This window comes from Alternaria infectoria (assembly GCF_024043175.1).
Source record: "Alternaria infectoria strain BMP 0036 chromosome Unknown scaffold_9, whole genome shotgun sequence".
Lineage (NCBI taxonomy): Eukaryota > Fungi > Ascomycota > Dothideomycetes > Pleosporales > Pleosporaceae > Alternaria > Alternaria infectoria.
This window is the reverse complement of record NW_026250698.1, coordinates 1,151,364-1,174,706: the sequence shown is the minus strand read 5'-3', so window position 1 is coordinate 1,174,706 and position 23,343 is coordinate 1,151,364. Positions and strand designations below refer to the sequence as shown.

Sequence of the window (23,343 nt, the reverse complement as noted above, 5' to 3'; positions counted from 1 at the left end):
GGTGTGTGCGTTTGTTCTTGCTCCGGCTTCGGTGGCCACTTCGACCATCCAGGCCATGGCGGCTACGAAGCAAGATCGCGATGCACTCAAGTGCAAGTGCAGTACTCGATGCAACCTTTTCCTGCCACAGTCGTGTCGCAATTGGCACAAGCGTTCATACTACTCACCGTCTCACTTCCCTCCAAAACCATGGCAACGCCGCCGGGTGTTTGGGCAACGCCGGCGTCGCATCCAAACGTAAACAGCTACCGATGCATTTCACGAGGCTTTTGATGTTCTCGCTTGCCAACATACCCGTCCTCTCGCTCCCGGTGAACCCCGATTCGGCCTCCGCACTCAGTTCACCGCCCGCGCTCCCGCTCCTCACCACGCGTCTCTTGTTTTGGCACACGTCTCTCACGTTCACCTTTGTCAACAACGCTGCCTAGAGCACGCGAGACGCGTCTTGGGCCCGAGCTTAAGCTGCTTAAATTTCTGCTATATAAAGGCTTGCTGCCCGCCTCTCCCTCTACCTCCTCACCCGACCCCACTCTTGAGTTGACACTTCGTCTACTTTGATCAAAGCCTTGCCTTTGACAGCTTCTACCTTCCTTGCTCCCACCCATACCTTGAGATACCCTGCCTCACGATGTCCGGCACATCAACATCTCTGTTCGGGGGCGATGCGCCATCTTCCCCCGCGAACAAAGACGTCGCGTCGGCTGTCAAGATGCCCAGCGTCCCAGATGCTCCACTTTCCGACGTTGATTCGTTCGCGTCCGAGCTCGGTAGCCTAGCATTGGCCATACAAGCCGTTGACGATACTGCTAGAGTTGCGCACGACGCAGATCTAGTAGCCGGCAGAGCTGTGCAGGCCGCTAGAGTCGAAGCCATCATCGCTAGGAAGGCCAAAGAGGCTGTAGCAGCGCTCTTCACCAGCCAGCTCAAAGGCAAGTCCAAGTCACATTCAACAGTGTTCAGATTGTGCTAACAGCTTCAGCTTTCGTTGAGAGTTTCCAGGAGGAACTCAAGAAGCACGGATTGTCCATTGACCGTCAGATCTCTTACATCTCAGATGCTCCCGATGTATGCTGACATGTACAGAGCTCGGTGATAACCCTTGCACTTGGTATGATATCAAGCAGTCCCTCTCCAAGAAACAGGACAAGAATGACAAGCCCGCCGCTGTCACCAAGGTGAGTCCATTGATTTCATTCTCTTTTCTCTCTTCTTCTCCTACTTTCTTCATTCTTCCTCTCTCTTTCATCCATCCGTATCCTCCCTCGTCTATCCGATGAATTTGAGTTCACCACGAATTTAGGGTGTCTTGAGCCTCCCCTTTGAGGTGTTTGGCGAAATCGGCCATCATCTTAGTGTTACGGACCTCAACGACATGCGTCTTGTCAACAGCCGCATGAAGGAGGCTGTGGCATTCCCATACGGTAAGAAGATTTCTGTTACTGAGAACATCGTTATCTTTCCTACGTTTGCAAGCGTTTCAGCGTTCTTGATCAGGCTTGGGTTGGAGGAGGCGTATCCTGGGACGGTTCGAACAATCACCTTGGTTGGCGAGGGACCGACAACCCCGGAGCTCGGCTACAACTACGCTTGGGAAAATCTCCACATTCTCAAGTTCCCCGGCATGCCAGAGCCAACCGAAGACCAGTTGTACGAGGATGAAGAGATCTTGGAGTTCGCCAACGATGAGCACAAGCACTGGAGCCGGGCCAACGAGTCATTCTGTCACACTGGCGCATACCGTACCATGCTCAGTAAGTCTCTCCCCATCTAACATGCTGCGAAGCATACCCGGACTACGCAAAAGCAACATAGCTAAATTCTGAACAGGCCTTGTACTCGCCAAGCTGCCCAACTTGAAGACGATTCAGGTTCGCAAGCTGTACCCCGGTGAGCACATCCCGGGTTGGGCCGGGCCGGAGGCTTTGGAGAAGATGTCGTCGTACCATCCATGGACTCCAGTCAACGAGATATACTATGGCGATTGGAAGTACGACGAGGTACACAAGCGTGTCACGATGTGGATAGACGAGTACGGTGAAGAGATGGAAGAGGATGACGCCGGCCCTCAGGCGGGTTTCGAGGAGGATCTGTACGCGGCTATGGCGTTGTCTGGTACAAAGGCTCAGGTCTTTGAGATGCACAAGGAGTTAGTCTGATTTGAGATGGATATGGGTGACTGGTAATTGGTGTGTAATGGGTTGAGATGATACGGATATGACTGCTAGATCTTCCTAATAGCTGGTCTGGATGGCAAAATATGATTGAATTTGCCCAAAATATCTGAATTTCGAGTGATCCATAATGGCTACATCACATCAACAGAGTTTGTACAGAACCCTGATGAACAGGCCAGGTGTACTTCAGTATCTCGTGACCTCAATGGCCACAACAGCAGATCTGACTGAATACCTCCCCGCCTCCTCATAGAAATCTATACAACACTCAAAAATGTATTGAAGCACATCAGCCCTCCCCGAAAACAAAGGCCCTCCAATTGCTCCTCAGCCTCTTCACACCCTCCTCCAACCCCCATCCTTTGATCCCACATATCCTCCGTATGATATCTTCCAACCTTCTGTCCATCTCATCCCCCGCAGTATGCAAATCACTCTCCACCAACAACATATCATCCGGCACCATCTTAATAATATCCTGAAAAGCCTGCGGCGTCTCCTCCTCATCCAGCGCATCCGACAGGTTAATCGCCGTACTAAACGAAGCAAAGATCTTACAAGGAATCTCCGGACGCAAGTACTGCGCAAAATTCGATGGAGAACCAGAATATGAATGCAGACATATGCGTGGCGGGTACGGTTTCGGACTGTCGTTCTTCGCACCAGCACCGTCACCACCACCATCATCAGCATCACCCATCTCATCAGCCTCCAACGCCGCCTCCGCACCCGGATGATCCCTCCCCCTCTTCTTCCTCTCCCTCTTACTCAAAACCAGCCTCTCGCACCCCTTCCACGTCTCAGCCAGCACCTCCAACACCAGCCCATGAGCCTGCACCCCATGCACACTTACCGCCCTCCCCATCTCCGCCGCAAGATCAAGCTGTTTCCTAAAAACGACCTTCTGGTGCGCAGGACTACATCGGAAAGGCGTCAGACGCCTTCCTTCGCGGCCTCCAGGGGTGAGATTACTGTTGCGCTTTGCCCACAGATCGGGGTTGCCGGTCCAGGACTCCGGGATGCGGAAGGAGCGGTCGAGTCCGATTTCGCCGATTAGCGCGAAGGGGTGTTGGAGGAGGTGTTGGCGCGTGAGGGCGAGGAAGGTGGAGAAGGGTGTTGGGTCGGGGAGGGAGGCGTAGGTTTGGAGGTCTTCTGGGCTGGGGTGCGGGCGGTGGGGTTGCAGGACGGATTGGTAGTGGGAGATTTTTGCTTGGCCGGTTAGAGGACCTTGGTCTTGTTGTTCATCTTCGCCTTTGGAGTCGGGCTCGGAGATGTACATTTGATAAGAGAACCAAGGATGCCAGCCGAAGCAGGGGACGATGCATTCTTCTTTTGTCCATTGGGATGGGTTGGCCGATCGGATGCTGTGCTTGTTTGCGGTGGCTAAGACGAGGTCTTGGTCTTCGGCTCTGGTTGCCATTACGGTGAGGATGCGCGCTTTCATGTTCTGGATGGTCTCGATGCTTGACATGGTGTCTGTGGGGTGGCAGTGTGCGTCGTAGACTCCGAGATGCCATGGGAAGGGCTCGTCCTTGTTGGATTGTGTTGACATCTTGTGTCGATGACAGAAGAACTTCTGGATCAAAATGTGTAGAGAATTGGAATACTCTGTGTTGTCGCATGAAGCAAATCTACATTATGACGTGCATGTGAGGCTACTCGGGTGATCCCTGTCGGGCAACGCGCTTTCCGGATTACCCCACGACCCCACCATCAATTGCTGCATGCCAGCTTCCGACAGCTCTACAATGCCATATAACCCGCTAGTATGATCCCTTACAGCACTTAATCTAGTCCTCTGACCTATCCTGAGTCGTATTCAGCTTGCCTACCCCAGTCTAGGACCTCGGCAACTACCAGTACTGGCGAAACCTCGGAAGAGCCAACCTCATACCATTTGCTACTTACGGATACATGCGCATGCGCACATGCATAGTACAAAGAGCCGTCTTCCTGGGTCCATCAGGCAGACGAGAATCCACTTTTTACATGGAGCTGTCAGCCCAATAGCAAACGCCACATTCCGCGCTACCTTGTACGGGACCTAGACGCGAAATGTATTGAGTTGTCACTTTACGCCCCGGAATACGATCGACGCAGAACCAGGTGCCTCGCTTCAATTAAACTCCATGGAAATCCACCAGTGAAGGATTCTGCTAGTAGACCTGTTTGCCTAATCTTACTCCAGGACCGAGGATGTACTTTCTCCGCATAGAGTAACCCCTCACTAGATACGCCCGTTCGCTTGACAGTCACTTGGACAGTCTAGTACATGTACTCATACTTTATATCACTTCTACTTCACTTCGACTTGTCACTATCTTTCTTTCTCTTCTTCTTCTTCTTCCTATCAACTTCAGGTCTCTTCCTCTTACTACAATACAACGGTCTATCCCACAGCAAACACAGACAACCAAAACTATCGTCACCTACCAACTTCACCCCAACTTCAAACACAACTACCACTACACTCTCCACGATGCCACCCCGCCTACACAACAAAATCGCCGTAATAACCGGCTCCTCCTCAGGCATCGGCCGCGCCACAGCCCTAGCCTTCGCCTCAGAAGGCGCCTCCCTAATCTGCTCCGACATAACCGAAACGCCGCGATCAGAATACGCCACAGACACCTCCCCCAGCAGCACCACCGTCGCCGCCGCCCACGCCCTCGGCGCGAAAGCCCTCTTCGTAAAATGCGACACCACCTCCTCGACCGACATCCAAGCCCTGATCCAGACCGCAGTAAAAGAATACGGTAGAATCGACATTATGGTTAACAACGCGGGGATTAGCGTAGAGACGGGTGAGCATGGCAGTCGGCCGGTGTGGGAATACGAAGAAGCGGCTTTTGAGCGCACGGTCGATGTTAATATCAAGGGGGTTTTCCTCGGGACGAAGTATGCGAGTAGGCAGATGGTGGGGCAGGAGCCGGGGGAGAGGGGGGATAGAGGATGGATTATCAATTTGAGTAGTGTTTATGGGTTGAGGGGGACTTCGGGGATCTGTAAGTTCTTGAGTTCCCTTTTTGTTCTTGCTGGGTATGCGACGTTGAGGCTATGAGTAGACGGGAAGCTGACAATCTACTAGCGGGCTATGCGACTTCCAAACACGCCGTCATGGGTCTCACAAAGTCTGCTGCGCTGGACTGCGCGCCCTATCGTATCCACGTCAACGCTCTTTGTCCGGGTTACACAGCTACGGCCTTCATCTCTTCGCTACTCACACCCGAAGCCGCAGATTCGAAGAAAGAGGTCGAGACGAGACATCCGTTTGGTGGACTGGGTACGCCGCAGGATATTGCGAGGGCGGCGGTGTTCTTGGCTAGTGAGGACGCGGCGTGGGTCACGGGTATTGGGCTGCCGGTTGATGGGGGGTTTAGCTGTATGTGAGGGTGCTAAGGCATGGAGTTATGGGCGGATGGATGGGGTTGCTGAACTGGGAATTGGACATTTCGTGCATTCTGCTTAGATTGCGATGGTGCTTGGAGCATGCATGGTTAAGGAGGAAGATCCAGGCTTCAGTATATGAGAGCTGGTACATCAGGTAGGAGAGACATTCTTCCATCACAAATACAATATCTTCTGCAAATGAGTGTTTGACCTGTTTCATTGATTTTGTGGATTATACTAATCACTCTGTACTATGCTATAGCCTCTAGGCCGTCCCAAGTCCTCAAAACAACACCCTATGTACACCCAGTCAACGTAAAAGTGACACACGAAGAAAGCCCCAAAGTGTATAAGAAAAAGAGACAAAACAACTGGTTTGGGGAAATCGTCGATTGAGGGAAAATGCAGGGACAAGGAAACCCAAAACGCCGCAGCTATGCATAGCTTTCAAGAGTAAAAGGACCTAACGGAGGGGGTGCGAGAACGGAGTCGACTAGGAAAACGGAGAGAGTGCGAATGGAGAGGGTATCGCCGCCGGGGGGACAAGGCCGACATGTGTAAGAGGCGGTCGTGCTCCTTGGTACTATGCAAAAGGTGGATCAGTCAAGCTGAAGGGTCGGAATGTAGTGTGGGGATATAGGTGGCGTGGTGGAAGGGCCGAGGGAGTGTGGGAGAATGTATGAGGTGTTTGAGGCACTACCTCGCTACACGGTGGATCAACCTGTGAGGTGTTAGTAAAGAACAGGTCATGTCATCGACTGGGTAGACTTACCTCAGCGTGCTGATGGAAAAGGTGGCAATCCATGCAAGCAATGCAATCAACAGTGTCGCTGTCAAGCCTTTCTGCCTCTCACAAATGCTCTGTCGATACGGACAAGCATTCGTCCTGTCCGACTCAACGCATGCCCATTTGTCGTCCGTCAGGGCCTGGAAAGCCAAACTAAGGTTCGCCGACTCGAAGACGATGAAGGCCAGATCGAGAAAGATCAGCGACATTTTGGCATTGGGCGAGCGTAGGCCGAGGGGCTTGGAAGTGTATTCGTCGTAGGTGATGTAGATGGTGTATAGGACGGCTACGATGTCGACGAGTATGGCCATCCAGGTAGACGAGTTGTTGCTGCAGCCGTTGTTGTCCGAGTGGCGGTAGATGGAGCAGGCGAGGGAGAGGGCGAGGATGGAGAAGACGAGGACAATGGCGCGGACCAAGGCGGGAACCATGGGGTGGTTCATGATAGTGTTGTGGAAGCGCATCAGGCGGCGCTTCCTCTTCTCCGAGGTGAAGAGCCAGAAGCCCTTGATGTGCTCGTCGCCGAGGCCGTTGTCGATGGGCTCCCACTTCTGCTCGAGATCGGGCATGTTCTCCTTGAGCCAGTCATCGTCGACGATCTGGCCGCGCGAGGAGATGGGGCGGTCGTGGTTGGAGGCCTGCGTGAACTGCTTCCATTTGGGTGCGCTGTCACTGACGGGCGTCGAGAGGGTCACGGGGGCGCCCTCGCGAGCATGGTCGAACTTGCGGCCTGGCACGCTGGACTTGGGCGTCGGGCAGAAGTTGTGGTTGGCATGGCGGACGTTGGTGGGCGTGCGTGGTAGGAGGAGCGAGGAGGCGTCTACATTCTCGTCTTCGTCGTCGGCGGACTGGACCCAGGGCGGTAGTGAGCGGACGGCGCGCTGCCTCTCCCTGTTCTCCGCGCTCGCGGTTATGCTCCGGTTAGAGGACGCCAGCGTGCGTGGAGTGCTGGATATCGACTGCGAGTGGCTCTTGCGGACGGGGGGCAGGCCGTCGTGACTGTCCTTGGAGTTGCCGGAGACGGCGCTGACTCGCGACTGGGGGCGCTGGGTCGAGGTGAGGGACGAGGCGGTCGGGGGCGGAATGGGCGAGGGCAGCAGGCGGTGGCCGTTGGAGTGGGACGAGTTCAGCGTCGAGGCCTGCGAGGTCTGGCTGCTCCCCTGGGCGGCGGCGTCGGGGCGGAGGTGCCCATTGCTGCTGCTGGTGGTACCATGGCCCGGGTCGCTCTTTCGGGGCTCAACCATGGGCGTGCTGGTCATTCTCTGGGGAGATGTGAGGGGCTTCCTCGTCGCACCACCAAGCACCAGCCGGTGTGTCGCGCCTGCCTGCACGCAGCAAGCTTTGAGGGCTTGGCAGTGAATCAGCACCGGGGGAGATTACGTGGGAGCAAAGTAGACGAGTCGCAACGACACCATGTCCGGCTTAGGAAGTGACGGGTAAACAAGACAAGGAAACAGCGAACGACGAGAAGGATAGTGAGTTAGAGTTTGGTGGTGCGCCTGGGGGTGGTGGAGCGTTGGGTGCGTGCGCGTGTTGGCGTCGTAGGGGAGATTGCTTGTTCGTCGATCAGGGAAACAGGGATTGCGCGCTGGCAGCATGCTTAGCCAGGAAAACAGCCTGGGGTGAGGTCATGGGTCCGCAGTAGCCCGTCGTCAAATTCCGACGACACGACACCCAGCTAGCGATTTCGGTGCCTTGGTCTCTACGCGACTCGACCTGCGTCATGTCTCGCACACCCGCCGCGAGAGTTTGTTAAATCGCGATTAAACACGCGCAGCATTGCGCTTACCTAACCACCAAGACCCTCTGCCCCACGTCCTCATCCTACGACCCCACGATGCGTCTCTTCCTGCTGCCCATATCCACGCGTCGCTCCCTCATCTACTGCGAGAAGCTGCACGAAAAGGCCCCCAAGGACCGCTCCTACTATGACAAGATCACTATAAAGGCCAATGAGACGTGGGTCGCTTGGGAAAAGGACGAAAAGGCCATCTGGGACTGGAAGAAAAAAGTCACCTTCTACGGCAACCACGCCCTGAAGCGCATACCCTACGAGGAATGGGGGCTCAAGACCATACCCGCCCTCACGGCGAAGCGGAGGCAGGACATTGTAGACGGCAAGGCAAAATATGAGGTCCTGTTCCCTGGGAAGTACCTGCCGCAAGAGAAAGTGTCGGGGCTGCTGGAGAAGCTGGCAAAAGAGAGGCAGAACATGCACCGGACGAAACTGATCTGGAGCGTTGTCATCATGCCCTTCACCGCGCCCTTCATGCTCGTCCCCGTCATTCCCAACCTGCCTTTCTTCTACGTCCTCTACCGGGCATGGAGTCACTGGAAGGCCTTCAGCGGCTCCAAGCACCTCGAATTCCTCCTCAAACACAATCTCCCTACCCCCGCTCCATCGGGCACGCTCGACCAAGTCTACACAGCCGGACTCATGTACCCAACCCGCGCACTCTCGCGTGCTGCTCCCGACCCGACCCCACAACAAGCCCAGCAGGTAGCCAATGTCGTGCACCAGCAGACCAACAATGAGACTGAAGACGTCATGGTCTTGCAACGGTGGAACGGAAAGCTCATCGCCGAGCAATTCGACCTACCCGACATGGAGGTTGAGATTGAGCGTGCTGTCGAGCAGGTCGAGAACGCCATCAAGTCGAAGGAGAAGAGGATGGAGGAGAAGCTGGAGCAAGAGAAGGCTGCTGGGGGTAACGGCACAAGGGCGAAAGACGCATTGCCTGAGGAGATCCTGGAGAAGATACACGACAAAGCTGAAGATGTCGCTGAAGAGGGCAAGAAGGAGGCGAAACAAGCTGCCAAGTCATGATCCCATTTCATGTCCCAGCGAAGTACGATATCATGGTTCAAGATTCATAAAAAGCATGGGCGTTGGAGGCTATGTATGTACTATACCACATAGAGTGTCAGCATCTGTATGATTGGATGCTTTATGAACATAACGATATAAGATGAATTTCTTCGTTGACAGACTGGTGAAGTGGCAGCCGGGAGGTTTTCGTTACATCAGCCGCCACAAGAAGTCTCTCGACGAGACAACAAAGGCCTCCAGACTACATCATCATCCGTCATTCTGAGTTCGCGGAGCGACTTGTCATCGTCCAAACACCTTCTGATCTCTCACAGCACACTCCATCCTCCCTCGTCAGCCTCACAGCTCACAACTCACTTCTCTCCCCCTTACAAAACCTCTCCAACGTCTCCCTCCCCCACGTCACCGGTCCTCCCACCCCATACAACGGATCCCTCTCCAACCACCCCAGGCCCTCCACCTTCTCCGCCATCCCCTCCTCCCCCTCCTTCCCATAACACATATCCCACCCACACCCCTCGGGATAACTTCCCACCATCATAAACCCACCCTCCTTATCCTCCACCAACCTATGCCCCACCCCCGCCGGCACAACCACCGCGTCCCCAGCTTTCACCTCTGTTTCCACCCGCCCTGGATTGGATTCGCCGCCGAAGAGGAGGGTCGCGCGGCCGGAGTAGATGCAGAGGATCTCGTGGGTGGTGCTGTGGTAGTGCGTTGTGGTGTACATTGTGTAGCGCCACTGGGGAGTGAGGTTGTTGGCAAGGAGGTGGGATTCGAGGGTTGAGGGTGGGGTGGAGGAAGGGAAGGCGGAGTGGTAGATGTAGAGGGGGTGGTTGTGGGGGGTTGTGTTGGGGATGAGGGAGTGGGCGGGGATGTAGTGGGCTGACAGGCGGAGGGAGGTGAGGGGGGTTAGGTTTAGAGATGGCATTTTTTGGTGTGTTGTTTCCAAGACGAATTGCTGGATTTTTGGTTCAGTGGTTTTGACGTAGGATACTTTGGCAAGGAGGAAGACTGCTATCCCAACTTCTGATATAAGATGGCATCTGATGATCCTGCAAATACGTCATCGATCAAAACGCCGAGACGAATTTGCGAGGAACGTCTATTGTTCTGCAATTGTGAATTCGGTATTCCATTGTGAGCATTTACTTATTTTTCCGTAGTGGAAGTCTTGAGTTCGTAGCTGAAGATCCTAGAGTGACCATCACTACCTAGGTATTATTTGCCACCAGTAGTGTAGAGTTCGCCATGGACAAGCGCAGATAGTATCGCGTGGGGAACCAACCTAAAAGTCTTTTGGGATAGCTCATAGTAACAAATGTAGTATCGCAAGATCTCCACTGAGTCCAAATCACACGAAAATGGTGATGAGCGGTACCGCAGCAGCATGAGATGTATCGTCATATCCGCATAACATCGCCACTACTATGACCCAACAGCACGACTCGCTGATCCCTTGTGTATAGGGAATAGTGGGCGAAAGAACCGTAATGCTGGCATGCTTCGCTGTCAAAGGTTCTGCTGCCTTCGCGTTGAGCACTGTGGAGGCTAGTGCAAGGCTGCGTGAACGGGACCCTTGTAAAACGCCAAGACCCAAGCTCGGTGCTGCCTGAACTGTATGAACCGACAACGACGTGACTCTAAACGTCGCCGCCTTGCTCGTCCGGCACCTTCACTTTTCTCTTCTCCCTCCCCTCCGTGTGTCGCCTAACTTGACGGCGCATACCAAAATCCGCGGAAATCGACCGCTCGGTACATCTTAAGCCCTCCCCGCCCGCTACCATTACTCCCCACCACTTCACCGCGCCCTCCACCGAACCCGCCTTTATCACCATCCACCCTTGTGAAAGGACACCAAACAAGCGCCCTCTCCGGTGTTGCTTGACAATCCGCTTGTCTGTGACACGGCGGTTCCGACAATAAAGTTCCTCACGCGCAAGAAGTCGCCTCAGAAAAGTGCCCAAGAGCACGCGACGACACAACCCACCATGTCTTCCAGTATGCCACCCGTCCCGGCCAAGGACGATGTCAACGCCACGTAAGTTATTCTCTATCACTTCCCGCATCTTCTTCTGTCTAGCGTTGCAACTCGCGGAGTTTTAGTCGGGTTGCAGTGACGTCTCGAATGGCGGGTCTGGTGTCCGCCGCGTTCAACTCGTGAGAAAGCTGCGCCGCTATGGCGAGCGCAGGCGGAAACAGCCATGACAGGACAAGCTACACTAAAGCACCCCCAACCTGAAGATGACGTAGAGCTCAACCAGATGCTAACAGCTCACAGATGGAAGTACCTCGAAGCCGGTGTCGACAAGATCATGACGAACCTGCGCGAAGGTGTCGACATGAAGACGTACATGGGTCTCTACACCGCCATCCACAACTTCTGTACCGCGCAAAAAGCCGTCGCCGGCTCGTCGTTCCACGCCGCCAACAACCGCGGAGGTGCCCATCTCCTCGGAGAGGACCTCTACCAGCACCTGATCGAATACCTGAAGGCGCATCTCTCCGAAGTGCAGGCGGCTTCGCGGCAACATGTCGACGAGGCGCTCCTCCACTTCTACATCAAAGAGTGGAACCGCTACACGACAGCTGGCCAGTACAACAACCATCTCTTCCGGTACTTGAACCGTCATTGGGTCAAGCGTGAGATGGACGAGGGAAAGAAGCACATCTACGACATCTACACACTCCATCTGGTGCGCTGGAAGGAGGATATGTTCACGGGCAGCCAGGAGAGCGTCATGCGCTCGGTCCTGAAGCTAGTGGAGAAGCAGCGAAATGGCGAGACTATTGAGCAATCGCAGATCAAGTCGGTCGTCGACTCTTTCGTATCGCTGGGTCTGGACGAGGCCGACAGCTCCAAGTCCACCCTGGATGTCTACAAGGAATACTTCGAGAAGCCCTTCCTAGAGGCCACCGCGCAATACTACGACAACGAGTCCAAGCAGTTTCTGGCAGAAAACAGCGTGGTTGAATACATGAAGAAGGCGGAGATCCGTCTGGAAGAGGAGAAGGAGCGCGTCCCACTCTACCTGCTCAACGAGATCATGTCACCTCTGATGCGGACATGCGAACAGTCGCTCATCACAAGCCACTCGCAAGCACTTCGTGAGGAGTTCCAGATCCTTCTCGACCACGACAAGGAGGAGGACCTAGGCCGCATGTACAAGCTGCTTGCCCGCATTCCTGAGGGTCTTGATCCTCTGCGTCTTCGGTTCGAGAACCACGTCCGCAAGGCGGGTTTGGCTGCAGTTGACAAGATCGCGCAAGATGGAGACAGCCTGGAGCCAAAGGTGTACGTCGAGGCCCTTCTTGAGGTCCACACCCAGTACCAGGCGCTCGTCAACAAGGCGTTCAACGGAGAGTCAGAGTTCGTTCGCTCGTTAGATAACGCCTGCCGCGAGTTCGTCAACAGAAACAAGATCTGCAAATCTGGCTCCAACAAGTCGCCTGAGCTTCTCGCAAAGTACACCGATACTCTGCTGAAGCGCTCCAACGCCAAGATGAGCGAAGAAGACGACATGGAGAAGCTCCTGACACAGATCATGACTGTCTTCAAGTACATCGAAGACAAGGACGTGTTCCAGAAGTTCTACTCGCGTATGTTGGCCAAGCGTCTAGTCCAGACTACTTCTGCATCAGACGACGCCGAGACCAGCATGATCTCGAAGCTGAAGGAGGCCTGTGGTTTCGAATACACCAACAAGCTACAACGCATGTTCCAGGATATGCAGATTTCCAAGGATCTCAACACCGCGTTCAAGGAGTGGCAGTCAAACAACTTGGACGAGTCAGACATGAAGACCAACGTCGATGCCTCATACCACATTCTCGGTACCGGTTTCTGGCCACTAAACCCACCCACCACACCGTTTACCCCACCGCAACTTATCGTCCAGACCTACGACCGCTTCTCTCGCTTCTACAACCACAAGCACCAAGGTCGTAAGCTTACCTGGTTATGGCAGCTGTGCAAGGGTGAGGTCAAGGCCAACTACTGCAAGGTTGCGAACCTGAAGACTTCACCAACCTTCCAGGTCTCGACCTACCAGATGGCCATCATGTTGCTGTTCAACGACAGTGACACCGTCACCTACGATGATATTGCTGAGTCCACCAAGCTGAACAAGGAGACTCTCGATCCTAGCTTGGGTGTCTTCATCAAGGCCAAGGTTCTGCTTGCCCAACCCGAGGGCGCAAAGCCTGAGTCTGGTACTTCCTACAAGCTCAACACCGGCTTCAAGACCAAGAAGGTGAAGATGAACTTGAACATCGGTATCAAGTCTGAGCAAAAGGCCGAGGCGGAGGATACGCACAAGACGATTGAGGAGGACCGAAAGCTACTCATTCAGGTATGTATTTCCCACTTCTATCTCCCCCACATTACAGCACGCTAACATATCAACAGTCCGCTATCGTGCGTATCATGAAGTCCCGCAAGAAGATGAAGCACCAGCAGCTCGTCTCAGAGACCATCCAGCAGATCAAGACCCGATTCATGCCCCGCGTCCCCGACATCAAGAAGTGCATAGACATCCTGCTCGAGAAGGAATACCTGGAGCGTCTGGAGGCAGACGAGCTCGGCTACTTGGCCTAGCCGGTTAGTCCCGATCCGATACGTAGCTTCCGGTGGATATCTTGAGTAATGAGTAATGGGGTTTTCATCATCATGGGTTGGGTTTTCGTCTTACATCATCGTACCCCCCACATTTCTTCGATGCGTATTATTTGGGCGTTTTCCTGGCATGGCCAGCCGGAGTTAGGGAAACTACTGTGTGGGAAATGAAATGGCGAAAGGGATGGTGCGGCTTTTGGGAAGGGAGATGTTACGCGCTGATGAGGTGCGTTAGGTATCTATCCCTTTTCTTGAATGATAGATGGGAGTATAAAAGCCAGACATGGTTTATTAAAAGGAGATTGTGATCCTGATGTCTACCTGCTCTACGTGCCTGCATGTCCGCCTCGGTGTCTCGTCTCGCGTTTGATCATAACCTGGAAGAGCCATTGTGCGCTCATCAGACTGTTTCACTGCCATCTCCTCCGCCATTCCTCCCTTGTCTCAATTTCCTATACATCCACATACCTAGCACAATTGGACTGTGTATCAACAGAGGTGACCATTCTAAGTGTTCATCCTGGTTCGTGGTATGCGGAGGATGTGTACTACTCAGAGCGCTTGAGGTTCCGTAGTCACGATTCGTATTTGACGATGTAGCTCTTGAAGATGTGGCGATGAGCGGCGACCCACTGTTTGCCGTATATGGCCGCTGAGAGGCTACAGTAGTTGGGGCGTTGAGCTCTTGCGACTGAGTCATAGTCGCCGAACTGCCATCATTTATCGCAGTTGCGTTGTCGTCCCGCGAAGATGTGGTCGCGGTAGCCGGTAGTGTGAGGGTGCTTGGATCCTGAGTGGTGTTGTCATCAGCATTGCTGTTCGTAGCTGTGGCTGTTGTTGCTGTTGAACCCGTGATAGGGTTGATGTCTGGATTCTTCATACTGACGATCCAGGACTTCATCGTATACCATGATTGTGCATATGTCTTGATCTCGATGCTCAAGAGCAACATCAGCGGCCAGGCTAGCATCAACCATACAAATGGCAGTATACGAATGTTGATGTAGCCAGATGCTTGGAACTTGAAGAGACCGCACATGTTTCCCCTCGCCTCATCAGGAAGTGTGTCAGTGTATGTTGGGTTGTCGTGATCCTCTGCACTTGCAATGCTCCAAGCGTCAAACTGAGCTCTTGCGAGAGATGTCTTGAAGAGATGCTCGGCTTCCAGTTGCCAATGATTGTCAGCTAATGGCATCGATCGAGACTGGCCAACGCGCTGCTGAGCTAGTAGGCCGCTACCGAGACGCAGTTTGATTGCATCATAGGTATTTGAGCTTTTCAAAGCGTACTTCAAGAACCAGTAGGTTGATGTATTGGACCCGCCAGCTGGTATTGGGTCGTTCGCATGCCAGCATGGAGAGCCCGATGGTGCACAGAAGATGGTCTCGTCTATGCAGGCAAATGCTCGTGCTTTTGGCTGCGAGTTGTAGTAGTAGAACCCTTTGTCTCCAGGGTACTGGAAGGCTTTGTCGGCGGGGAAGACGGGGTCGTTACTGCGCTTGGTGTAAAGAATGCGCAGAGCTGTCACGAAGATGAGGCTCAGGGTCCTGCTTCGGTGTGGCAATAAACCTGGAGCTTGCAGATCGGGTGACGGCTGGTAGAAGTCGCATGTCGGGTCGAGCAACGAGGTGGCGTATGTACTGTGAGCTTGTTAGGCACAGCTAACAGCTGAGTCTTGGTTTGTCTGGAAACTCACTTGACTTTGTATACTGGCGCTTGCCAGTCAAACGGATGGCCCGTTATACGCATAGTGTATTCGGAGAGCACAGTTGGAGGAGCATGCACTTCGTCCGAGCAGTTCCTCGTGTCGTAGAGCGACCCATAAAAGTACTTGTACCCGGACTCGCCCGTCCCGCTGTTGGTGAAGTGTTGCACAAAAGGCCGCTCTGCGCTTAGTGGCGCACAAGTTGTTTTGCGTCGGAATTTGTGCATGAGTTCCTCGTTGATACCTAATACTCCTGAATTGACCCAGTTGGTATCGAAAGTGATAGCCGAGCCGGGTTGATAGCCATCAACGCATATGTCGGTCCTGTCAAAGGGACATTTATCTTCTTGCACTCCATATCCGATGGTTGAGTTATAGAAGAAGTCGCAATTCGTGGCTTTGACGTTCGTATCGGAATCGTGGTTATAGCACTCCTGCGCATAGGCCGCTGCACGTCGTTCTCTGCCCACCATGAGCATATCTGCTTTTGAAGCTTCCTCTTCGCCGGCTTTCTCGTTGTCGTATTCGTAAAGGCCACATGTATCCGACTTCAGCAAGGCAGATCTGCTTCTTGCGACGTTGTCTGTCAGGACTATCCCCACAATGGATTGATACAGTACCAGCAAAAACGATGCAAGGAGGAAGGAACCAAAGAATCGATGTCGAGCTTCCCAGCAAGGGTCTTGGGCGACAAGACTAACCACCCAATACCTCAATCCTCCTGTCTTACCCTTTGTAGGGCTCACAGTCCTCGGTGGAACAAGGTGGCGGGCGGATTCATCGTCGCGGTGAGTTGGCGTCTTCGCTGGGAAAAGGTAGAGCTTGACATATGTGATTGTACTGAGGACGATTCGTAGTACGTAGGGCGAGGCAAGAGTAAGACTGATAGCAATGCCGACTTTGAACCACTGTGCTTCTCGCCAAGAATCGTGTTGCAACGTCTGTAAGTCTAGTAGCTTGTGAATATGTGGTCGTCAAATCGAACGTATACTTACGATGGTTCTCGCTATGATCCCTCCACCGTCCCGTCTGCGGCGTGCTCAGAAGTGACATCAGTGAATACGCAATACAACAGTCGGACTTGTGATGTCAAAACCACTCGACAATGCGCCGAGACTCAGAGGTGTAAGGACTCAGGATAAGAGATGACGAGAAATGACACGCTTTATCAGAGTAACTGATCCGGTGAACGAAGATGTACAATGGATGATGGATAATCCACGGAATGTTCGCTTCATTCGAGTCGCGTTCTCTCTTAGGTCGCTTCGGGTTGAGCTTGTTGCAGACTATCCTATCCTTACGAAAGATTGACCTTGACACGCACCGGTAGTATATGTCTGAAACACGCGAGAAGGTGATGGATGTCTAGGTAGCAGTAAGGCTGAATGCTTACAGCACTACTCGATGTGCATCCTAGCCGGGCCACGCTAACCGCCTGGGTTGGTTCAGACGTGCATGAAGAGGCGTTTTTCTGCGAATAAGATGCGCCCTCTCGTATCGGCAAAACGGGACAGCCCTCTCGTGCCAGGCATCAAGGAGACCGCATGACACACGTTCTTCGAAGTTCCGGCAGCGTATTTCAGCTTGACCGGTTTGTGAGGTAGGTGGGCAGCTGTGTAAGGTAAGCCAGCCAACTACTCCTGGTGTCGCAACGGGTAGACGTACCTCATCTGTATGATGCCGTACATCAGATAAAGCGCGAATCACAGTCTTCCAGCCTTAGGTCATTTGCAAGCGCGACTGCCTTTCGCCACGTGAGCTGCATCCCCCGCCAGGCGATATAACGGGGCGCGCCCCGTGTAACGCTCCGCCACCCATTGCGATGGGATCTCAGATGCCCCGGATACCCTGGACGTGGTCGAATTCAAACAGGCGATTCTACAAGTACGACGCGTCTCGTGAACTTGTATGGTCCAAATTCAGGAAGGCTGAAGATAGAGGGATTAAGCATCCTTTCGGCGAAGGATGGACATTTTCCACATACTATGACCGTTGGTATAAGTACGAGTATGGCATCGACGGTACAGTTCTCGAAACTCTGTGGGGTCATCCGGGTCCACCGCTGGACGTCGACGAGGACATGAGAACATGGCTCCACTGCTCAGAATGGACGCGATCGGACCACTATAATAGCGATTACAGGCTAATATGGGGAATGAACAAAGACGTTGTCTTGAAAACAATCTGGGAAGTGCCGTCAACGAGAGAAGCGGAGATGCTCATCAATAGTGCAAGGAAAGCTGTACACTTCGCATCCCACCTTACTGGATACGCCACAACCAGTCATTACATACCCGTCCCGTGAGTATTTAGTATCGATGTCCGAACGAAATACTGAGACAAAACCCAGGTACCGCATGTCAGACAATGACAGAGATCGACAGCGGGACGATCGGAACGATCGCAACCGACATGAAAGAAGCGGTCACCGCGATGGCTATCCTTCGGGCGATGACCAGTATCCTGACAACGGAGATCAGCTAGATGACGGCGACGAAACACAACTGAGTTCTCAGAGGCCCCCTCTCCAATGGCCCGCACACACTTCCAGTCAATACCCTGCACCTGGCTATGCAAATAATCCTACAGATCAATATCCGACGGCCTACTATTCAACAGCTCAATATCCAGGAGCTCAGCATCCAGCAGCACAGTATCCAGGAGCACAGTATCCAGCGGCTCAGTATCCAGGAGCACAGTATCCAGCGGCTCAGTATCCGGCGGCTCAGTATCCAACGGCTCAGTATCCGGCGGCTCAGTATCCAACGGCTCAGTATCCAACGGCACAACACCCGGTGGCACGGTAGAACACAAAGATGACAGAAAGGTGGTTGTATCGATTTCCAGGTGCAGGATCTGGCGAAGATAGCGTCGCGTGGATGGATGGCTTGCGGATTCTGTCGCGGTAGGAGAGGGCTGAAACGTGGCTTGCGGGACCTAATCCGTCGCTTTATCAAGCGTCGAAAGCTGCTGGTGCTTATCGCGATCATGTGACAATGGCAGGAGATCGCATTGTGCGCATGCAGGAGGAAGAAGGCAGTCGCGTGTTTGGTGTAACTTCTGTCGATGCCGAACGCGCAAACTTCATTACGTCATCATCTTGACGCGTCAACCTAACCGGTATGGGCAACACCCTCAATTGTCCGCTTATGTTTATGAGCACGACCCTTTAAAACTGTAGTTACAAATTCAATGCAATTACTGGCTGGTTGTATCGCCGTCGGTAACAAGATATTTTCGCATTGCCCAAAAACCTTGTGAGGCCATAGAACGCGTGAATTTGTCAAAGCACCTTGCAAGCATGTCTCATACGCTCTGATCGCGTGGGTAAGTGGATCTACAGCGTAGGATACCAAGACAGTCAACGACTCTTCGTCGTGGTCTTCACATTGCCTTGATTCACACAACACCTAAACACCTCATGGTGTTACGCGATCAGGTGGAGCTTGCGGGCCCCGCAAAGTACACCCTCACAAGAAGCGTAACACCAAGTGCTCAACTTCGCTAGTATTCTCACGGCCTTGATGATAGGCCGCCGAGGCGGTTTTGGTTGCATTTCAGGCCGCCTGCTGCGCCCTTCTCAAGGTTTACCACTTCGGGCCTAGCGTTCACCGTTTCGGAAACCCAAGACCTCCGCACGCGTGGCTACGAAGTAGGGCCTTATAGAGAAGTTTCTCTTGAAGATGGCAGAGTTGGCTCATAAGTAATACTGCTTGCAGTTCATGCTGCGCAATCTGCAATTCGACCATTCCAGACCTACGTCCTAGAAGATGACTGCCGTAACCACGACCTTGGCCGAGGACGATAGGAGTGCTGCTAGTTAGTACTCCGAGCACTGGAGACTCATGCGAGATTACTGACTATCCTGGAGCAGACACTGACACATCCTCGCTGGTGCATGTTGAACCCACCGCCGAGAATGCCGACCTCTACACCATGGACCTCCCAGAATACACTCAACAGGTCGCGGGCGGAGAAATCTCGGTAGATGCGGAGTCGACACAAAACGAAAAGCAACGCAGTCAAGACCAGTCGCCGGCATACGATCCACTTGCAAGCCCAGAACCGTGGAGTCTTCAAGAAGAGCACGAGCATGACATACAACAAGATGTTAGCGACCAAGAAAACCCACGGCATACACGTTCATCGAACCTTCCAGGCTTAACACATGACCTCACAGAAGGTGATACAACGGATAGCCTTGCTAGCGTACGAGCATGTAGCATCCTTCACGACAGACCAGCAGTATGGCTTGTAAAGCGGAAGAGCATGGCCCTGTCACCGCTTGCGGCTGCGGTGCTCACTAAAGAGGGTCTCCTTCAACCCAAAGAGTTGCATCTGTAGGTGGTCTCTTCATGCAACAAAGGTTAGCTAGCGCTGACACACACTACAGCATATCTCAATACTCAGACATGAAGCACGACCCCACCGACCCGGTATCCGCTGCATTTCTCACTACCTACGACGTGGTAAGCGGAATTATGCTGGGTCTCATAGCAGGACCCGTCGAATTGGGAAAACAAACAACACCAATGCTGCTGCAGCGTGAGATAAGACGCAAAGAGGAGCGGGACAGGACTGCTAACCCATCACCTCCTCTCGACACCAACGACTCGCCTCATGTGGCACGCCAAGTAGCTCTCGGTACCGCAAAAGGATTCGGACGCATCATCACCACCAGTCTGAAGAGCCCGGCGATTGTTATGCATGGTATTACTCGAGGATTCCACAACCTTCCTAAAGCGTACGGTGAGGAGGTACGGCAGTATGAGAATGTGACTGGGTTGAGGAGTGGGCTGCTGGTCAGCTTCAAGAGCTTTGGTTACGGACTCAGTGATGGTATAAGGGATCTTATAATCAAACCCATCGATGGTGCGGAGAAGAATGGTGTCCTGGGTTTTGCTGCTGGATGTGCGACTGGAGTTATGAATGCGGCCTTTAAGCCTGCTGCTGGTAAGTGGCCCTTTATCATAGATGATGACTGGCTGGCTGACTGAATGTAGGCGCATGCGGGCTGGTCGGGTACTCGTCGGTAGGAGTGTACAAGTCCATCCGTAACATCGGTTCGGCAAAGGAGGAAGATCCGATACATGTGGTGCAGAGGCTGGGCGAAATCGAATATCAACAGTCGAGCGATGCGGATAGGCTGTACATAGTGCGTCTCTGGTGTCAAACGCAGATGCGCGTGCGCATATGTTAGCTTGTTGAATACACCGTCTCGGTTTGTCGATGTTGTGATTTTATGGTTCAAGTGATGTATTGCGTGAGAAGAAGCTTCGCTCGGGTCGAAGATACTATCCCTTAACCAATGCGTTGGCCGATCTAGCGTTTCCAGCCTTTAGCTCGATGCAGAGGCCTTGCTTTCCGGTACGCCATACGCCCTCTTCATCAAGTAGTGACTAAGTTGCCATTTCTAAGTTTTGTCAGTAACTCAAAGTTTCACGAGGCTTGATCGTCAACGTACCACTACTTGCTGACTCTCGAAGTAGTCCTTCCATTCCTTGTCCTCCGCAAGATCAACGACCACGTCCCATGGCCACTGCTCAGACTCTAGCTCGACGAGAGTAAAGTATCTGTGTAGCTCTTTCTTGTCTTTGGTCTCGAACTTTCCGCCCTGCATCGTTGTTGCGTTGTCGACCTCGAAGAGGCGAAACCGCAGTACGTCTGGTGAACTAGATATTGTGGGGCCGACGACTTCTCTGTAGTATTTCATGACTTCCTCTTCCTTGTCGGCTGGTACGCTCCATTCCATTGCCGCCACGCTTGCGACGTATTCGATGTCTATCGACATTAGTCCGTCATCGCCGGCTTTATCCGCACCCGTGATCTTACCACCACCGTCACCGGACCAGTCGTCTTGTTTCCAACTCTTGATTTCCCGATAGGACCGAAGATCAAGAAGTAGGCCTTTGAGCGAAGCCTGCAAATCGGCATTTGGTGGATGGTATTGTGCGTCGTACATGTCTTTGTTGGCTTGGTCGACACTCTTTATTTCCCATACGGTCATGTAAGGCCATGGCGCGTCCAATCTTCCCACTGGCTCATTCTCCATACCACTCGCTGTTACTTCGCAATGTAAAGCATGCTTTGCGTTGTGTGGATTCAGTGAAGGTAGGTGTACGTTCTCGTACCACTCTTCGCGTCCCTCTGGGATATTTGCCCATACGCAAGCTATGCCAGCCATGTTGTTCCGATTTCGCAGCGAGGTTTGTCGCAAGTTCAGTAGCTAAAATTCCTCTGGTTCCAGGGGTCCAAAGTGTTAAATGCAGGTGTTTGTGCCGAGCTGTCAGTCAACGTTTGCAACGGGGAAAAGATGGAGGGACAGCTAGTCTGCAACGTGACGCGGCTGTTGCCATATTATGACAGACCCTGATTCACAGCTGTGTATGATAGTCCCTACGAGACGGTCCGACCGTATTTTGCTCGACCAGTCCACCCTGTTTCGGAGGTAGATAAAGCGGTATATACGCCGTCGCTTAGCCAATGGACGATGATGCGAGCGGACGTGATTGGCTATTGATACCTGAGACGCAAGGCGATAAATTCTTTCAGGACGTAGGCTAATGTGCATGTGTCGTAGGCGATCGACGTTCCCCACAACCTGCCACGAATGCCTGAAGTCGGAGAATTCGAAGCGCGGGTAGCGCCGAAAGGATCAGAGATGTGCGAGCATCAGCCGATTGATTGATGCCAAATCCATGGCTTCACCGGTTGTTCGTGTAGGATTTTCTTATCTGAATTCTTGAAGGTATAGGAAGCGCATTGTGCATGTCAGGAGTGGCACTAAGGTTGGGCCTTCTTGCGGTCCGCTACGACCCTAGCGCCGGCAGCACAACGGCGTTACCCCCGCTTAGGGGCCTTGGACGCCTGTCCTTACAAGACACATGCCTGTCGACACCTCGTGAGCCAACCTTGGCCCAAGTCACGATGCTTCTGTTTCTCTCAAACATTCCGAAATTCTGCGACTTCTTCACGGGCCGAATCGTAAAAGTTGCCCTCGCTCGGTGACTGACGTGTATGCGGTTTTGATCATCTGACCAGATAGATGAATCGCCGGTTATATAGAGCCGCCTGCAGTCGCACGTGAAAGCGAGCTCGGATTTTACCAGGACACCCTGAACGGACTACCAGTCGATCGGTCGTAGGCAGATCGACGCGCAAGGAGATCTCGCTGTTCGTGCCCGTGCTGAGGAAGGTGCTTTTTCTCACAGACATGGTTCGCTGGGCCCATGACAGTATAGTAAACTTGGATTTTGCCCCAGGCCCCTGGACGAGTGCGCCATAGTGATCTACTCTCGCGGCACTATGTACCCACATCTGTGCCGTACCTCAAAAGCCACAGATTTCTGAAGAAGGCAACATTCGCGATTGCCACACCTACAATTCAGGAAACAGAGGTCCCAACAAAAATCTCGGTCTTCAATCTGGTACAACACATGGGTCCTACGGAAGACGAAGTTCAATCAAGATCGAAGTTGAAATCTGGTTCGTGGCTTACCGGCTCTATGGGTATCGGAAGAAGAGCTGCCTTGTACGGAAGAAAGCCCGTGCTTTCGCGGTCCAGAAACGAGAGTAATCAATCGTGTCCGCACGGATGGGGTTAGAATGATCATCAACAGCGTTCTTCCAGGCGGGTAACAAGGGGGCGAGGAGCGACTACACCACAGGTCTATCCTGAGCATGCGCGGAAGCAGGCTACATCGAACAGCAGAGCTCGAAGATCTTGAAGTGGCGTGGATGCATCTGCCGACTGTCGCTAGATCATATAGCCGTCTGCCCCAGCAAGCCATACTGACAGCTTCTATGAATAGCAGCGCCTCAGCGCTTCTCAACAGACAACGG

The 23,343-nt window shown here is 53.2% G+C and overlaps 9 protein-coding genes across 9 annotated transcripts; 5 read left to right on the top strand and 4 right to left on the bottom strand.

Annotated features, from left to right (window-relative positions):
* Positions 1 to 628: 628 nt before the first annotated feature.
* Positions 629 to 2,156, top strand: J4E92_006336 (uncharacterized protein; the record flags this gene model as incomplete). Its single annotated transcript, XM_051497706.1, has 4 exons — positions 629 to 952; positions 1,086 to 1,175; positions 1,301 to 1,751; positions 1,828 to 2,156. 4 exons carry the CDS (start codon positions 629 to 631, stop codon positions 2,154 to 2,156), a joined length of 1,194 nt encoding a protein of 397 aa, XP_051352353.1.
* Positions 2,157 to 2,463: 307 nt separating this feature from the next.
* J4E92_006335 (uncharacterized protein) lies at positions 2,464 to 3,645 on the bottom strand (the record flags this gene model as incomplete). Its single annotated transcript, XM_051497705.1, has 1 exon — positions 2,464 to 3,645. The coding sequence occupies one exon, from the start codon at positions 3,643 to 3,645 to the stop codon at positions 2,464 to 2,466; it is 1,182 nt and encodes a 393-aa protein (XP_051352352.1).
* A 1,008-nt stretch (positions 3,646 to 4,653) lies between these two features.
* On the top strand, positions 4,654 to 5,564 carry J4E92_006334 (uncharacterized protein; the record flags this gene model as incomplete). The annotated part of the gene is made up of 2 exons (XM_051497704.1): positions 4,654 to 5,179; positions 5,263 to 5,564. The coding sequence occupies 2 exons, from the start codon at positions 4,654 to 4,656 to the stop codon at positions 5,562 to 5,564; spliced, it is 828 nt and encodes a 275-aa protein (XP_051352351.1).
* Positions 5,565 to 6,260: 696 nt separating this feature from the next.
* J4E92_006333 (uncharacterized protein) lies at positions 6,261 to 7,610 on the bottom strand (the record flags this gene model as incomplete). Its single annotated transcript, XM_051497703.1, has 2 exons — positions 6,261 to 6,285; positions 6,337 to 7,610. 2 exons carry the CDS (start codon positions 7,608 to 7,610, stop codon positions 6,261 to 6,263), a joined length of 1,299 nt encoding a protein of 432 aa, XP_051352350.1.
* Positions 7,611 to 8,188: 578 nt separating this feature from the next.
* On the top strand, positions 8,189 to 9,178 carry J4E92_006332 (uncharacterized protein; the record flags this gene model as incomplete). Its single annotated transcript, XM_051497702.1, has 1 exon — positions 8,189 to 9,178. The coding sequence occupies one exon, from the start codon at positions 8,189 to 8,191 to the stop codon at positions 9,176 to 9,178; it is 990 nt and encodes a 329-aa protein (XP_051352349.1).
* A 1,994-nt stretch (positions 9,179 to 11,172) lies between these two features.
* Positions 11,173 to 13,778, top strand: J4E92_006331 (uncharacterized protein; the record flags this gene model as incomplete). Its single annotated transcript, XM_051497701.1, has 3 exons — positions 11,173 to 11,222; positions 11,463 to 13,533; positions 13,590 to 13,778. 3 exons carry the CDS (start codon positions 11,173 to 11,175, stop codon positions 13,776 to 13,778), a joined length of 2,310 nt encoding a protein of 769 aa, XP_051352348.1.
* Positions 13,779 to 14,512: 734 nt separating this feature from the next.
* Positions 14,513 to 15,980, bottom strand: J4E92_006330 (uncharacterized protein; the record flags this gene model as incomplete). The annotated part of the gene is made up of 4 exons (XM_051497700.1): positions 14,513 to 14,586; positions 14,646 to 15,031; positions 15,086 to 15,436; positions 15,493 to 15,980. 4 exons carry the CDS (start codon positions 15,978 to 15,980, stop codon positions 14,513 to 14,515), a joined length of 1,299 nt encoding a protein of 432 aa, XP_051352347.1.
* Positions 15,981 to 19,437: 3,457 nt separating this feature from the next.
* Positions 19,438 to 20,701, top strand: J4E92_006329 (uncharacterized protein; the record flags this gene model as incomplete). The annotated part of the gene is made up of 3 exons (XM_051497699.1): positions 19,438 to 19,841; positions 19,895 to 20,454; positions 20,505 to 20,701. The coding sequence occupies 3 exons, from the start codon at positions 19,438 to 19,440 to the stop codon at positions 20,699 to 20,701; spliced, it is 1,161 nt and encodes a 386-aa protein (XP_051352346.1).
* Positions 20,702 to 20,839: 138 nt separating this feature from the next.
* On the bottom strand, positions 20,840 to 21,685 carry J4E92_006328 (uncharacterized protein; the record flags this gene model as incomplete). Its single annotated transcript, XM_051497698.1, has 2 exons — positions 20,840 to 20,914; positions 20,966 to 21,685. 2 exons carry the CDS (start codon positions 21,683 to 21,685, stop codon positions 20,840 to 20,842), a joined length of 795 nt encoding a protein of 264 aa, XP_051352345.1.
* Positions 21,686 to 23,343: the final 1,658 nt, after the last annotated feature.